The sequence below is a fragment of the Acanthaster planci genome, linkage group LG07 (assembly GCF_054643075.1).
Source record: "Acanthaster planci isolate LZ-2023a linkage group LG07, COTS_SCS, whole genome shotgun sequence".
NCBI lineage: Eukaryota > Metazoa > Echinodermata > Asteroidea > Valvatida > Acanthasteridae > Acanthaster > Acanthaster planci.
This window is the reverse complement of record NC_141783.1, coordinates 12,771,109-12,787,667: the sequence shown is the minus strand read 5'-3', so window position 1 is coordinate 12,787,667 and position 16,559 is coordinate 12,771,109. Positions and strand designations below refer to the sequence as shown.

At 40.1% G+C, this 16,559-nt stretch overlaps 2 protein-coding genes across 8 annotated transcripts in view; one reads left to right on the top strand and one right to left on the bottom strand.

Moving 5' to 3' along the window:
* Positions 1-1,110: 1,110 nt before the first annotated feature.
* LOC110981794 (uncharacterized) lies at positions 1,111-11,450 on the bottom strand. Of its 7 annotated transcripts, none has more exons than XM_022239710.2 (8): positions 11,340-11,450; positions 7,889-7,994; positions 7,567-7,620; positions 6,469-6,579; positions 5,722-5,808; positions 5,426-5,518; positions 4,388-4,542; positions 1,111-3,484 (listed from the first exon to the last, which is right to left on the bottom strand). In XM_022239710.2, the coding sequence occupies exons 2-7, from the start codon at positions 7,985-7,987 to the stop codon at positions 4,423-4,425; spliced, it is 564 nt and encodes a 187-aa protein (XP_022095402.2). In that variant the 5' UTR covers positions 7,988-7,994; positions 11,340-11,450; the 3' UTR covers positions 1,111-3,484; positions 4,388-4,422. The 7 variants fall into 7 exon arrangements, with proteins under 7 accessions (XP_022095402.2, XP_086994995.1, XP_022095400.2 ...); XM_087138869.1 differs by having other exon boundaries at positions 7,895-7,994; XM_022239708.2 differs by lacking the exon at positions 11,340-11,450 and adding an exon at positions 8,591-9,668 and having other exon boundaries at positions 4,383-4,542.
* LOC110981791 (uncharacterized) overlaps positions 4,839-16,559 on the top strand; it is a 169,160-nt gene continuing 157,439 nt past the window's right edge. Inside the window, exons 1-2 of the mRNA XM_087138851.1 lie at positions 4,839-4,855; positions 16,390-16,465. The gene's annotated coding sequence lies outside the window, so the exon portion shown is untranslated. The remainder of the gene's footprint in view (positions 4,856-16,389; positions 16,466-16,559) is intronic.

Genomic DNA, 16,559 nt, shown 5'->3' with positions numbered 1-16,559 from the left:
TTTTTTTGAGGAACTCATGCAGCAACATGTACAGATTTTTAGAATGGTTTTCATTCAATTAATTTTTTGCAAGAAATTGGAAAGAAATGGAAATCTCCAACAAGTTTATTCTTGAACCTATTTTGTGTGCATGTACAGTATTACCCTGTTCCTCAAAATCATTAAAAGAAATGCTGAAATTTTTATTGAAAATGGCATTCTTATGAAATACTTGCACACATTCCCAAAGCCAAGGTTCACTTTATATAAGGTGTGAATTGTAAAAGGTTCCAAGAAGTACTCTACATGTATCATGTCTGAAAGCCAGGCAATTCACTCTTGGAAATTATAAGTATCGTAGCCTTGCAGAATGTAATGTTCAACCAAAGAACTTCCTTAACTGCTTCAACAAAGGAGACAGGTTTGTGTAATGTGAATTACAGATCCTGCACATTTTTATCATCCAAGTACCTGTGCTGTGAAATGTGTTGTAATTGAAAACAAACTTACCACCTGTTAACCCTTTAAAACCAGTCAAAAGTATCTGTTCAAACTTCATTAACAGGTGGCATTTCATTGCAGAGACAACTTGGCAAGAAATCCAGCACCAACTTACCTTTTCTGAGTGGAATTCTGATTTTTTTGACGTTCAGTGCAAATGTCATCTACAGAAATGTTTGTGTTATGGAATTTGGGAATTCCCTCCTACATGTACGTCACGCTCTTTGTACGCATGTACGGTCTTGCTTGTAATTACGGACCCCATTATGTGACACTTCACTTAGTTCAAAAGTCAGTTAAGAGGAAAGAATTATTTATTTTATGGGGTTGTACCATTATATATAAGGGGGATACATTCTGCAGAGGATACAAGGGGTCTACATAAATCCAGGAAGAACCTTGTTTGGATTCAGACAATTGGCCCACATAAATATGATGATGACAGCTTGACAGATGAAGTTGTATTGAATCCAACATTGTGCGCAAGCTTGTGACCTTTAATACGACCCTTGATGGTACAGGTGGCAGTGGTAAGTCTGGGAGAAGTGAATTTCCATAGCTCTTCTGAAGTGATGTGTCAAATTTTAGGTACATGTACATACGACAGAATTGACAGAGACAGCCTATTACTTTTTGTTTTTTTGCTTTCTTTTAATTGAAGACAGCACAATTAACCTCTAACAATCTTAAGTGTGAGTACAATGTAGCTACTACAATAACATGCATTATTGGCCAGGCATTCCTGTTAAGAATTTTTAATTGGAACAATCTGGGTAAATATACAAAAAGCAGCCAAGCAGCTTTTACATGTCTATAAGCACTGAATATACTGAGATATACGGTTTACTACTCTATAATTATTACTTTCAACTAGAGTAAATCTGTGAGCCACGCTGTATGATTGTGGAACCGAGGGAGAAAAAGATTGATTCACGATTAACGTTTAGGACATACTTCAGCTGTGGCCTCTATTGGTCAAGGTACATGCATGACTCTTATCTAATATGTGGAGACTTAGGAGTAGTTCACATTTCAGTAGAGTGCCATCTCTAGGGCACCATAGGGTGGCCAATTTTGGAGTGCATCATGGGAAAATGGTCATCAAACAGAACTTTTCCATTTTAGAATGTGATGATTTTCAAAATCGTTTTGTGATTTTTAAGTTGAAAATAAATTTCCAAAGCTCTGGGGAATTGTAGGTTGGTATGATACTGCAGTAAGTAGGGAGAACATTTTCATCTCGGAGCAATACTACTGTACTAGGTAAGGATCGGGGAGGGGGGTATCCCCACTCAAAAAAAAAATGAATAAAATAAAATGGCGAAAATAATAAAAATAATTAAATAGAATATAATAAATGTGTCAAGTAATGTTTCACCATTGTTTCCGCTCATCTGCACATATGAGACATTGTGAAGTCAATACCCTGGTGCACATGTAGACCAACTTCACAAAGGTTACTAGAAACCCACTTAATGTTTTACTTACGAAAACCCAAACAGGACTATAAGTGCAACACAAATATTTTGTGGAAAAGGCCGAAGCAAACTTGTACATGTACATGGTGCAGGAGCATTTTCCATTCATGTACTTCCCTTCTCATTGACCCAGGTTCAAATCCCAACCAGGTCACAATTTATGTCTTTGATCTGTACATGTACGGGTACATGTACCTTGTTCTTTGGGTTCGACTGAGGATTTCCTTCCACTTCTTAAATTGAACCTTTCTGAGTGGTTCTCTCCCCCTTTTCAGTTGTTTCATGAGACCTGCAACCTGAAAAAATTTGGCCACTTTGAAAACTCTGTGGTTTTCATTACCCCAAACAGAAATAAGTAATTAAAACAAATGTTGACAAATAACTACCAATGTTAATTTTGGTTCACATAACCTTTCACCAGTCCCACTTTACGGCAGTCAATAATTGTTTCATTGCAGCCCTGCATTTTCCTCGCCTGAAGTGTCTGGAATTTCATTCAGATGAGATCTTGGTTTGTTGCTGCACAGAAAGTTCTACAATGCACGTGGATTTTTGCTGTACTGGCGTCAGTTGAACTGTGGTGGCCCCATTTGTCTTTGTAGAAATCAAAATCTTCAAGATTCTTTATGTTTTACATAAACATTATTTTTGAGGAGAGTCTGCATGTGTCCTCAAGCTCAGCAGATGTTGCGGAATTTATAGGAAGAAATTAACTTCAAATGAAACATTTTTTGGCCAGAAATTGCAGAGCTCTTACAGAGGATTGCTCCCTTTGCCTGGTTGCTGCTCTTACTGGAGATTGTATTCATGGTTTGTAGTCCCGACATCATGGTTTGACTGAGGGGGCGGAGACTACCCTTTAGTATAATATGCTATGCACAAGGATGGGGGATATTTTTTGAGCAGTTTCATTGGCCAGTTAGGTGATCATTCTAGGCCAGTGAAAATGTAGCATTCAAGACAGAGTTACATGTACATTGTCAAGTTATGAAACTGACATCTACCAATATGACCAACTTTGATGCTTATAAACTCAAGTAGTCCATCACCAGAAACTTTACATTCCCTTCACAAATATTGTTTAAGTCTACATGCTAATATATAGTAAAGTTCAAAACAGCCATGCACCTGATACAATTTATTTCTAAATGATTTCATGCGGTAGTTAATATTGAGCAAAACACTAAAGTAATACTTGCTTATTTAACACTACCATTGACATTGAACGTATTTAGCATAAATTTCTAATTTCTAAAACTCAAATTACACCCATTAATTCTAAAATTTCTATTCTTGTGGCATGAAATGGATATTTCCTCATGTAATTCAAACCAGACTTTTTTTATTAGTCTTGGTTTTTCAAAGTTGTTGTCGTTTGGAGTGAACTCATTAAATTCACAAATGCATGATGACGTATTCAGATTTCATGCCTCAATAATAATAAATGCATCCGTCGTAGGGGTTGGCACCGATTTGAGTGCTTTGATTCCTCGCGGCTCTCATCCGGTTGCTTTGCTGGGCTTTCTCTGCAGGAAAAAATTAAAAAGTTAAAATATTTTTAAGTGAAAAAGTTGTGAATGTTGGGGTTTTGTTCAGCGTTTTTAGGGTTACCTGTATTATCGTCAAATTCTTAGCTCTCAGATTCTCACTTGAAACTTTAAATAAATACAGGAGAATTTTCTCTGGCTGTTTGATAAATGAATATGTCTTGAATAAGCTGTTCTGTGGTATAGTCACACTACATTTGTGTAGCTATTGATATATTTGTATGCAGCATGTTGGTGTAATATTGACTGGCACACATTCAGCACAACTGCAGCCATGGATGTTGTGGGAGGGAGGAGCAAAGGGGGGGGGCTCAATTCCCCTCCCCTAGAAAAAAAGTTGAAAACTTAAAGGGGATGGAAATTACCAATTTGCTTGAAATTACCAGTACCTTGAAACTGACCCCTCTCTACCATTACCTGACCGATCAATTAAACCTTACCCCATTTGTTTTTTTAACAACCACAGCCGTTATTTATGTCCAATGAGCGAGGCTAGAACCTGTGGCATTAGACAAGGACATACATGTGTAAAGTGCCTTTGCGCACAGTGCTTGTCACTTTGCTGCTGATGAGTTATAATCCCTCCTCCCTCCCCCCCCAAAAAATACTTGCAACGCCCATGGCTGCAGCATGTACATGTACATGTACAATGACCGTGTCAATTCGTGTCAAATGTGTCTAGGGTCCATTTCGCTCGTTTGGTATACATGTAGATCATGCCAATATGATTGTCTTTTAAAATCACAAAGTACACAGATTGCACCATAGTTCAAACGGGGTGGAATTGTTTTCTTCAAGGCGAGAGTGTCATGTATCATTCGAACCAAGAATGCAAGAAAAATTTTGTTGACAGAGCAGTTACCAACGAGATACTAACCGTACCTGCAGTGAAGGTGTTGCACAATATGGAGTCCAGTCTACATGTACATGCGTTTGAGCATGAATCCGGCTTCTGCTGGCTCGTCATATGTGAATGGTCTTGGTGGCTCGTAGTTCCATGTTGGTGGCCCACGCACCAAGTTCATCAGATTTTGAATCTTGAACAAAGAATGAAACAAAAGGCCTCACTGTGTGTGCTTCTCATAAGCAAGTCAAATTCGTCACACATTTTTAACCTGTTCACCCAGTTTCCGTTCATCTCTGGGGTCTATGTGGCCCTTGGAGGATGGACACCAGCCTTCATTTTCATTATTACTGATGTCCGAGATCATTCACCTGTTTGTTATTGTTTCCATTAACAGCTAACCTGGAATCAAGATGCTACTGGGGACGATGTCTTGAAATAGCTGCTAGTCTGAACGTTATGAGTGATCTTTGAAACAGAAGAGAGCCAAGCAAAGTTGGACACAGGTGAGTCTCTCCTCTGTTTGGAATTGTGATATATTTTACAGTGGGGTAAATCTGTCCCGGGAAATTGGCCTTTGAGACTGGATTTGTGTGGCTGGATTCTACTGAGATACTGTATCCTAATATTTCCAGTTTGTTACTTTAAGAAAGATGGTCATTTTACATTTTTTATGGCCTTAACCCACCTCGAGTAGTGCCCACATCTTTCATGCCTCAAAAGACTGATGGGAATGCCTTGATCCAAACTGGGGGCCAATTTCATAGCGCTGCTTAAGTGAAAAATTTCTATAAGCGTGAAAAACCTTGCTTGACAAATCAGGTTACCAGCCAAAACTTCTTGTGATGTATATTGTTTTTGGAATGGCATTTACATGTACCTGTCTTTTGGTTAGTTTGACAATCACAGAGTTTGAGCTGGTGACCTTTGTTTATTAAGTAAGGTTTTTTCATGCTTAAGCCAATTCTGTGCTTAAGCAGCTCTATGAAATTGGCCCCAGATGCATTCTTGAAACTTGAAACTTTTTGCCAGGATGATTGTGAGTAGTAGTGTGGGAAAACTTGTGTGAAACCTACCTCTTGCATTCTTGTGCTTGCTCTTTTTTCAATATCCTCACCGTAGTGTTCATTTTCAGTGTCACAACATTTACTACAGGCACTCGCTTCTTTCTGTAACAAGACAAATGCCGAAAATAAATCAAACGTGCCAGAATGGTTACAGTACACATCACTGAGTGTGTGATTCTGAATACAATGTACGTTGAGCCATCACACAACGGTGAAAATGAGCTGTATTTCGTGAGTAAAGAAAGGTTTTGAAAAATTGACCTTGGAAAATGTTTAGAGGGACCGAAATAAGTCTGCTCTATTACCCGTGTTGTTTTGAACACACTTTGGTTTCGAATATTCCAAGAAGGTACATGTATCTGCAACTGATTCCTGCTTGTTTTCTTGTGCTTCTGTAAAAGGAGAAAAAAAAACAGATTTAAAAAAAATGTGAGCCTGGAAAAGATTTTACAAGAGGGCTGTAATTCCTGGATATCTAACTCCATGGGAGTATTTGACAGTAGTTTAGGTCCACAACCCATCCCTTGTCGTGTTTCAGCACATTGCAGTGGCTACTACATGTACTGTCTAACGTCCATAGCCACATAGTTACCAGGACCCTAATTTGGCCACCTATTTTCAAATCTCATTGGTTTTCATGTTTTTCACGTGGCACTGAAAATACTGGATCTGGCGACTATACCATCATGGATGTCAAACATGAAAAGACTTGCAGTTACAAAATAACAACAGAAACAACCACATCAGCATAAACCGATAGCAGAACAAGTAAAAGGTGTCTTCACTGCAAGTTGGAATTCCCTAAACTTCATTTCCATCAATGTTTTTATTGGTACGGAGGGATTCAACGTTTCGCCGTTGCATCTGGTTTCTTGTACTGAATACTAAAAAATGTACAGCAATTGGTTAATGCAATGGAGGAAATGAGAAAGGATGTCGTTAATTTCTATTCTTGACTCCTGGAAACTGATAGATTAATAATTACCGCATGACCAGTGGGTTTGCAGGCTACCAGTATCTTGTATACACAAATGTGTGTAGCGTACACCAACCTTACTGAGTAGAGGCAGGGGTTTCTTCATAAATTCCCACCATTCCAACTCTTGATGGTCGTCACGTAGAAATTTCAGAAAGCGCTTGGCATCCGCATCCCACTTGTTGTTCTACATAAAAAGATGTGACTTAAGACACATTTTTAGCTAGCTTTGGACTGAACTTTTCCGAGTGATCTGCCACCTTTTCCTGATTAGAATCATTGGATATGATCCTAACAGCACGTTTCACCTCAGTTTGTGGGATTTTTCCACCATAAATTGATGGCAGTGCATAAGTGTAATGTAGGTACATGTACAATGTTGACCCCATTCAGGAGGTGAAAAAGAATACAATCATTACTTTGATCGAGCAATTTGAAGTCAGCATTTTTAATAAATCTCCTTTTTTATTGCTCCTGAACAGCAACCTAGGCAGCTTTACATCTGTGTTCCCATTCAACACAGTTTTTTCAGAAACTTGAATTCATCCGACCTTATCCTTAAAACAGCATGAATGGCAATGCAATGGTGAATGAATTTTTTGTTACCTCCTGTGGGCAGTTCCAGAAGTTTTTATCCAACGTGTCATTTGGCTTTGACATTCCACGAGTTGATGCATTTTATATTAAAAAGACTTACTAATCAGTTACAATCAAAACTTTCAGCTTCGTGTAAAGCAAAAGCAGGGTTACATGTTTACTAGCTCAAATTGGAGAAGTTATTCTCAAGTTCCCCCCCCCCGAAGAAAAAATGCATGCACCTAACTGTCTCCTTTACCAACCAAAATTGTCCTGTTACTTAAATCCCTCTGCCACCAGAAACTCCCCCACAAGCTCTGTGGTTTTGAAATACTGTATTTGATAATACATGTAGGTTGATGAAAAGTATCATTTTGTAATTATCGTGTTAGCTAAATTTAATTAGTATCAAGAGATGTTACACATGGTTACTTTGCTTCAACTATGAATCATCTGTTGTACATACTAGGAGTAAGTCCAGAGTAAAAAAAAAAAAAGATAAAATAACTGTTGTATGAGTTTCCCAACCTAGTCTGAAAAGTACACAGAACTTCATGCAAACTTCATAACTAAAGGTTACTGCAGCCTTGACACATACCTTTGTAGCTAGGATGGTTGGCCCATGGTGCTTAAGAGCTATTGTAGTTTTGCTCTAAGAATTAAGTGAAATCATAAGCGTTATTTTTTACATGTAGTGGAACTTTCTTGGAAAGAAAAATAAGATTCACGAACATTAGACTGGCTTAGAATTAATGAACTTATTGAGAAGTTTAATGGTAATAGGTTCATCACAAGGCATTCCTGAGCACGTATTTTAAGCTTTGGCAACTGTTGTACAAGTATACACAGACATGTACTAAGTACATGTACAAATGTACCGGTACATGTGCCTGTATATCTTAATGTTTTAAAAGACTTACCGGTACCTTTCTAAAAAACAAATAGTTAATGATCTGGCGGTCCATATCGCTGCTTAGATCTTGAATTGGCAACTTGCTGAAGACAGACGGAACAGTCATGATGGAGCTGATGTGGACAAAGAAAACACAGGAATTGTATAAAGTACTTAAAATGTTTGAAAAAGACATAGTCATCTTTTATAGGAAAGTGTGTGATACTGCAGCTCATCAACACAAATTAATCAAACTTTGAATAAACTCCCGTTGGTTCACCTTGGTACCATGCCCTTTTAAAACGTTGGAATTGTCACATCCTACATCCTTACCCTTAGGATCACCATAAAAAATAAAAGTCTTTGAGCAGTTTTCGTTTGCACTGAAAAAGTGGCCAAAAGGAGGTTTTTGTCATCAAGAGCCAGAAGTGATCAGTTGTGTTTCAACAGGGAAAAAAATGTATCTTCATGTAGACACAGATTTTCTAGCATATTATGCGTGCATTCCCGGTGTTGTAGCATGTACGAATACAATGTACCAGTTCGTTACATACTGTTGCATACATGCACGTACATGTACATGTATGCACAATGTCATGGATGAACTTTTTTGACCCAAATAGCCACTGATAAAAACATTTGTACAGGTATTTGCACAGCTGGCATTTTATCACTGACATACATGTACTGGGACATGTACATGAGGAAGAGTTTGTGCTCCAAAACTTACCAATTCTCTCTGGAATTCCGAGTTTTGAAGTGCGGTGCTTTTTGCGTGTCGCAAATCTTTATTTGGAATTCCCCAGTTTGAGGTGCACGTGATGTTTGACGTGTTTATGTTTACGCATGCGTGGCTTTTATTTACTTCCTCAAGTTCAAAGGCACTCATGAATTGACTTTGGAAAGAGGAAAAATTGTTTCCTGTGGGGCAAGAACGTGTACTTAAGGGTAGAGTGGTTGTTTCTTTGCAATTAGAGTAAAAGGTGTACAATATGTGAATTTGGCCTCAGAGCCTAAAAAGTTATCAATTTCTAATAGATTGGAGCAGGCTATAGGTTAGAAAGGGCACTTTTTGAGGCAGTTTCAGACAAGTTTGTTAAGGAAGGGCCACGTGTAAAAGTTATTTCTAAAGCCTCCCCCCTCCAAAGTACAGTACTGCTGCTTTCGATTTTCTGACCGACCCTAACTATTCGGCGTGACCCTAAAATCTCTATTGACAGGTTAGAAAAACAAATTTTAAAAAAGTGGAAAATAAAAAAATAAATCCTGTTGGCTTTTTCTGTCTTTACAAAACACCTCTGAATTTTTTTCAAATTAAAACACTTGTTTTTACATGATACATGTTTTCCTACTTTCATTTGCAACTTATAAAAAGAAACTTCTATTATTTTCAGGAGTTCCCTTCGGGTTTTGCTGTCGCAGGGGTGAAAACACTTGCGCAAAGCTACCGGTAAATGCATTAAAGGAATGCCCGTGCACATGCAATAGAACATGTGATAGAAATGTGGCAACCATTATACATCTGGTCAAAATAGTGTTGTTACGTTACATTGGCCCCACACGCAAGCAACCCTACAGCTTCAGGTCGAAAAAACATCAATGTTTTGAGAAGATTTCTGCAGGTTAATTCACTGAATTTTGTCTCTTGCCTGTGTATGTATTTTTCGTGTTGACGAGTTTAATTTGAAGCTGTACCGGAGACACGGTGCGATGTTTCATGGCCAGGGTGCCCAAAATCGGAACTTAAGAAAAGACGGAGCTGCTGGGACTTGCCAATCAAGGTTCATACATTGTCAGCGCAGAGTGCCGGCATTAGCCCTAACCCTCCTCAGTCCTCCAACAGGTGAAGGATTGAGGAGGGTTAGGGTTAGTGGAGGTAATCCATAATTTTTTTGGAACAGTACCATTATTGCTGCTGCCAGTGCAAGCAGATTATCAGGGGACAAAAGCACTCCAGCACTCGAGTGACGAGCTATACAATACCGCTGCACGCTCGTGGAATCTGGCTGCATGAGTACAGACAATACTGCTGCGCAGCATTCATTGTGTTGGTGTGCCCGGTGAGTGGCCTGGTTCATTCTCCTGGCCCACGCGCTGCTTGACCGTCAATCGCTACGCATAGCAACACCGCTGTCCAGTGTAGCAATGCACTGGGCCAGTTCCCGGAACAAAGAGGAAATTACGCGACACTGCACAATGGGGGCTCTTTACTGGGCAGCAGGTGTGGCTGCAAATACTCAGGGTCCCGAAGATACCGACTTAGCTGGAGTTTACTGTATTTCCTACTGCTGCATTAGTTCAACTTCATTAAAAGAAATTGGAGCAGTCATCGGTAATTGAAAATGCAAACTAAGAACGATAAAATTCACATTACAGCTGGAAAATGTCGGATACTGACCCAAGCTACCAGTACCTGTACATTGGCTGCATGCTTAATGCTGGCGTACCATGCTCATTCAGTGCTTGACGACAAATTAAAAGCACATCTGCGAAAAACCACTGTGTAACTTTGGGCCAACTGCACTGGCCAAAATGGAAAGTTCTTCAGCTAAAGCCGTCCAGAAATCATGCAGAAGTTTAAAACTGTTCCAGTTCAGTGGCCTCTAAGGTGCTTTAAATTACCATTGTAGCAGTGGGCTTGAAAGCAATGGGGTTAAACTTTGAAAGCATTTAGACACTGTTTTATCTGGGAAGTTAACTAGATCATGCTCAGTTAGCGTTTTTACAAGCAAATGGAAAATAGTATCCCTACTGTGATTGTGTGTTATCTGAGCTGGTCGGAAACATTTTTAGTAATCATTTCAACTTTCTAGGGAGTACATGAAAATCCTTTGGAATCATTTCATGCCCGCACAGGTTCCATACTCCTGGATGGAGAGAGGCCAGTGAGCATAGGAAATAAAATGATTTGCCCAAGCTTAGTTACAAATACGTGCTTCAGTGCTGGATTTGAACCCTGACCTTGTAATCCTGGAGAAATCGCAACTTACTTAGGAATGGCTGTTTGCACTCTCGATGGACCTGTTCTTTTGCAAATGTGATCTTTGATCTAGTTGATACTTGTAGTCTTCCAAGAATGCTGTTCTGAGCTAGACGATAAGTTTCATGAGGGATACTTCGACAGTCAACGCACTATTGGTCACCACTCTATTGAACACTATAAATCCCGCTAAACATGTACCCAAACAACATTGTGGTTTTTTTTTTGTATTTATGATTCACTTCACCGCAGGAACTGGGAACATATTCCTGTAATAGATTGAATGTGAATGCTCCATTGTGGCCATACGGATTCATGGCTCAGTGACCTCTTCATTTTACTTAAGCCTGTTTTAAAAGAAACGTCTCTGCCATTTCTCTGAACTCCCAGGTACTCTGTACCTTGGAAGGATTATTTTCATCTCTGTTCCTGGTATGGGTAGACAAATAAGAAACAGGATTTTTTCAACCAACAAGTTAAAAACATGTTCTGCACTCACCTGTTGCTGCTACTGGTATTCGGTGAAGAACTTCAGCGGTCTTTTGGTGTTGGGGAGGATTTGATTGGCTTGTTTGCATCATGTGACATGGTTATGGGTTAATTCTCGAACATTCCATCTGTACGTCATGTACAGATCACGTCAGTCTAGGGAATTCCCCCAAACTTGTTTACTATCATAGGAAGTACTGCTTAACGGAATGTGCATAGAATAGGCATTTGTTGCTTGTGTACATGTGTGTGTGAAGGGTGAGGGAGACATGTGTATGAATCTGAGGTAACTCCTTCATTTTAATACAAACATGTGACCAAAATATTCTGGGAAATACACACTGGTACATGATGAGGTCTACCGTACATGCATCAATACCTTGTGCCAATACCAGGGTTATTACATTTCCTTTTGTGTTCAAATGATCATTCTTGCCGTCAAAATTCTGTCATTGGCACCAAATCAAAGAGGTCACGGCATACACTGCCACTTGGTGTCAGAAGTGTTCGGCCTCTATTGACCAATGCCCCACCAATGCACATATTGTCCAGCCCTAGCCACCAACCTAACTTTTACATCTTCGCAGTCAGTAAAATTGGAGAAATTTGTCTTATCCCCCCCCAAAAAATGAAGTAATGTCCTTCATCAGAAGGCTGAAGACGGAAGAATGTTTGGGAGCAACCTGTGGGAGATAATTGGGTGTCAGTGAACTCTTGCAAAGAGGAGGTCAGCTAGACTAGAGCTGATTCCCTCATAGACACAGTGTTTCCCTGCCTGATGTGCATGTATTTGAATGTGAGGCAGCCTACCTCATTAATTTTAGGGGTACAAATGTGGGTCCACGTTTTGTATCTAGATTGGACTCATTTTGCCTTTCCTACTGGCAAATAACAGTGGAATTGTGAAGCTCGTGACGCGCTAAGAATCTTCTTTACATTATAGCACTTTTCATAGGAGAATGTGTGACCTCGCTACCATTTTCTTTGATAGTTTTATAGAGAGTTGTGTAAACACGCCTAGCAGTCGTGACAGGTTAAAGTGTCAGATTTCCCATTTCCATGTATTTGTACATGCACACAAGTCCGTGGAGGTGGCTGTGTGTTGAACTTGGTTATGTTGTTGGCCCTAGATCATTTGCAGAAATTATGTCCTGGCAGGGAGCGTTGTACAAATCTTGCGCAAGTAATGCTTCAAAAAGCATGATTTATGGTGTCCCACGCAGTTATAAAAGTAGCTGCAGTGTGTTATCACTTTATAAGTTCAGATTTGGCCTAAAAGTGCATAACGTGGTCGAGGTAGGAAAAAAAGGGGTCTCAGTTTCAGCTAGCATTTTAAAAATTTTCACAGATAAAATATACATGTGGCTTGTGGATCAGCCTTCATGTGAACAATTTATACATTCATTATATGCTTCATACCTGCTGCACAGCCCTCAAAAGGCCATATTTTGATTCAAACAAATCCAACTAAGAGGCCATTCAAGGTTTTCAATATTTTTTAATTTCAATTTTTTGAAGTGATGGGTGGGTCAAGGTAAATTTTTGAAGATTGAAATTCACTTTTCATTAACCGAAACAGTCCCAAATCCTCCAATTTTATGATTTTACATACATCCTACCGGTTAGGTGATGAAAGACAAAAGCAAATCAAAACAATTTCAATGAAAATCGAAATTTTTCAAAAAACTTCAAAATTTTGAATGATCCCTAAATAAGATGGAAACACTATGACAATTTACGAGTCAATTGTCATGAGACTTGGTGTAGTGATGACTTGAAAGTATTGTTACGCTCCCAGAAACTGTTCCCCTATATGCATGTAGCTTATAGTGTACACGCTACTACACACACCACTTAGCCCACAGCGAGCGAGCAGTGACCATCTAGATTACACGGGTTGTACACAGCGCATTGCATTCCACACGTGACCCCATTGCTCTATGCTGCAACAAGCTTGAACCGCAACTCCGAAGCACACTTCCAACTTAGTCATTTTCCCCCAAATCTTCCTCGGAGTCGATCCTACTTTCAGTCGCACATATAACCCGTACATTCGACCCACACAGACCCCCAACTCATACCGTAAAACGGTGCCCCACCAAACCACACACCGAAAGCCTGTCTTCGGTCACGTTACAGCAAAGGTCAATTACCTCCGCTCACTCTCAGTTTTATCCCGTAAGAATTATGTGTAAATTTCCTAGCCATTCAGAGACTAAGTGTTGTACACAACCCAATGTACTGAGAAAGGCTCACCCTTTCCTTTCCCTCGTTGACCAAGTCCCCCATAGCTCACCCACGAATAGCCTCTCACCCTCTCGCTCCCAAACTTCTCGGACCTTATCGCTCTCCAGAAACTAAGTCGGCGAAGACCAAGTGTGTACAAAAGCCCCATAGACTTTTCTGCCGTAGACTTTCTACATGTATGAATTATTCATAACCACCCCAATCCAGTGCTCCCATTGGTCCCCATTGGCTAAGACGTGGTCCCAAATGTCTATATAAAGTGACCAGCTCCAGCGGTCAGCATCGATCACTCCCGAGCGGGCAGCTTTGGAGAAACAACTCCCTGACCGTTTGTGAGTGTATAGCTCCGATATGAACAACCTTTCTATCACTCCTGAATAAATAGCTCAGATTTGGACATGCAGTACTTGAGTAATATCCAGCCTTACTAGCAGAAGTTGCTCATTGTAAATATGGGGATATAAATGATTCTTCGGAATAAAACAGTAGTGTGTGTATAAGTCAGTCCAGTGACTCTCATTCTTTATGATAACGACTCCCTACCCCAAGAGAGACGTTAACGTATGTAAAGTGCGTGTAGCTGAAGTCCATTAATGCTGTATGTAGCAGGCAGTGGACAGTTTTGAAACGAGAAGTGTTGAAAGCCCTTTTCCCTTACATAGTTAACTTGCAAGCAAATTATGGCAAGAAACTAACAGATCATACACATGCTGAAGATTGCTCTGCTGCACATCACTTTATTAAACTAACTACAGGCGTACATTATGAACTATTACATACTTTGAGCAAGTTTATCATAAGTTGCATTTCTGCAGTTGAAACAGTCAGAAGACCAGACACAAATTCATTCACAAGACCAGTCACAAGTAACTGGGTGGGATGCGTTTGCTTCAGTTTGAATAGCATGTGACCGTGAATTCCGACTGGAGGTCTTAATAATTATAGTAATAATTGAAAATTTATAATGCGCTATATCCATTAAAAAAAATCAACGGTGCCGTACAAGTTTTAACGCAAAAATAATTTAAGAAATGAAAGGGTAAGGAAAAATGAATAAGGATAAATGAATGTCACCGCGCTAGTGCCCAAACCACAGTATGGGGATACGTCTGCCCCGCCAACAGGGAGAACCTAACCCTGCTGGCATCGGTGATGTCTCAATCTTTCCCGGGGACAGACGCCTCTAACCCTACCTACGATAAAAGAAAAGTAATTATACCCGACACGGTGACACTAACGAATCACAGCTAAACCTACGTTAAAATAATAACCGTACTAGATAAAATGAATGAAATCAATAATCTTGAAGCGCAATATATCACTGTGTAAGTGCAACATTAAAAGGTAAGTTTTCACTTCACATTTAAAAACGGCTAGGCTTTGCTCACACCGTAAATGGCATGGCAAAGCATTCCATAATTTAGGAGCAGCCATAGATGGATTTCACATTAGTCCTGTCTGCGCATATCTGCATCGAAACCGAGGCTCTCTGTGTTGAACTTCATCGCGCGTGCCCACGGAGTCCACACAGTACATGCAGTACGCGGTTTGTAAGTGTGATACCACTTCAGTTTAAACCACGCCCACTGCACAAGATACACGGCCATCGCAGGTACGTTAGTTCGCGGTAAATTGCCATTGTTTTTTCCTTTGATTTCATGCGTGGAGTCATTCTGAAAGGCTCTTCAACAAAAATTTGCAGCCTCAAAAGTCCGAATTTAACATACCGTTACGTATTTTGTGTCTTAATTCCTTACTTTCAATTGTCTGATTATATTAAGAATTGAAGCTGACACATACAGCCTCGTTTTCAAACGCGGAAGTACGCAGATCGACGCTAAAAGCTTCGTAGTGGGATCCCTCTATTGCGAATGCCCTGTCACCAAGTGTGGGTAGCATTTAACCATTAGGGTAGCTTAACAAAGGACCATTACTTGCTGACCTGAGATGATACCTAGACTCCTCGGTCTTGTTATGGTCCTTCGTGTATGCTGGTCCACTGGGATCTTGTGACAGCCTTGAGAGGTCTCAGCTACAATACTGATAGATTCATTGCAAGGCGATTTTACTATAACTATCCTTACTCCACCAAAGTCCTCCACTGCCGGGTTTCCAGCTGGCAAATTTTTCATTTTTTTTTTTCAACAATAGCCAAAGTTTTTTCTCGTGCACATTTTTCCTGTAAATCACTTTTTATTAAGTGCAAATTGCAATTATTTTCTTGCCTATTCCTCATCAGGATTATTCTGTAAATATTTGCGATGGTATTCAGCAACAGTGGCCGCTGGCAGCTGGAAACCCTGACTGTGTAGGATGTCAACAATGTATACATGCACATGTACATTTCTCAAGTGATTAACTCTTCGCTGACAGGAGGTTTGGGTAGACACAGGACAGGCTGGTGCCAATTGCTAGCCCAGTGGATTTTTGCAAGTTGTAGTTGTGGACAAGCATGTACTGGTTCTAGAACTAGTGACATGAAGACACTGTGGGCCTTGTATTCCACTTAATTTCCCATGTGCCACTGGAAAGACCTACTGTAGAATTGTGTCAAATTGAGATGATGGGAACTTGAATTTCATCGGCTGTGTGCCGCTGTGAAGCCCTTGGGAGTTCCTACATGTTGAAAGTGTGTGGACCTGGCGGTCGTTGCTTTTACTTCTCCCATCATGTATAGTCTTCCCAACCGTCACGGTGATTGTGAAGGATTTGGATAGGTGGGAGTAAATGCCAGTTTACCAACTGGTAAATGCACAATATTTCCACCCCCTTTTGGTGGGGTCAAAAGCTGACAAGGCTTCGTCTCTCCTTAGGGTGTGATGCCAGACAGCACATAGCAGAAGGTCCCCTAGCAGCTAAAGAAGGAAGTATACCTAGGGCCCCAGCCTGGTGAGTTCAAGTATTTTAGGTGAGAGTGTCAGCGAGCCAACCTGATTAGCCTGATATTACTTGCATGTATTACAGTGATGAAAGAAGAATCAGC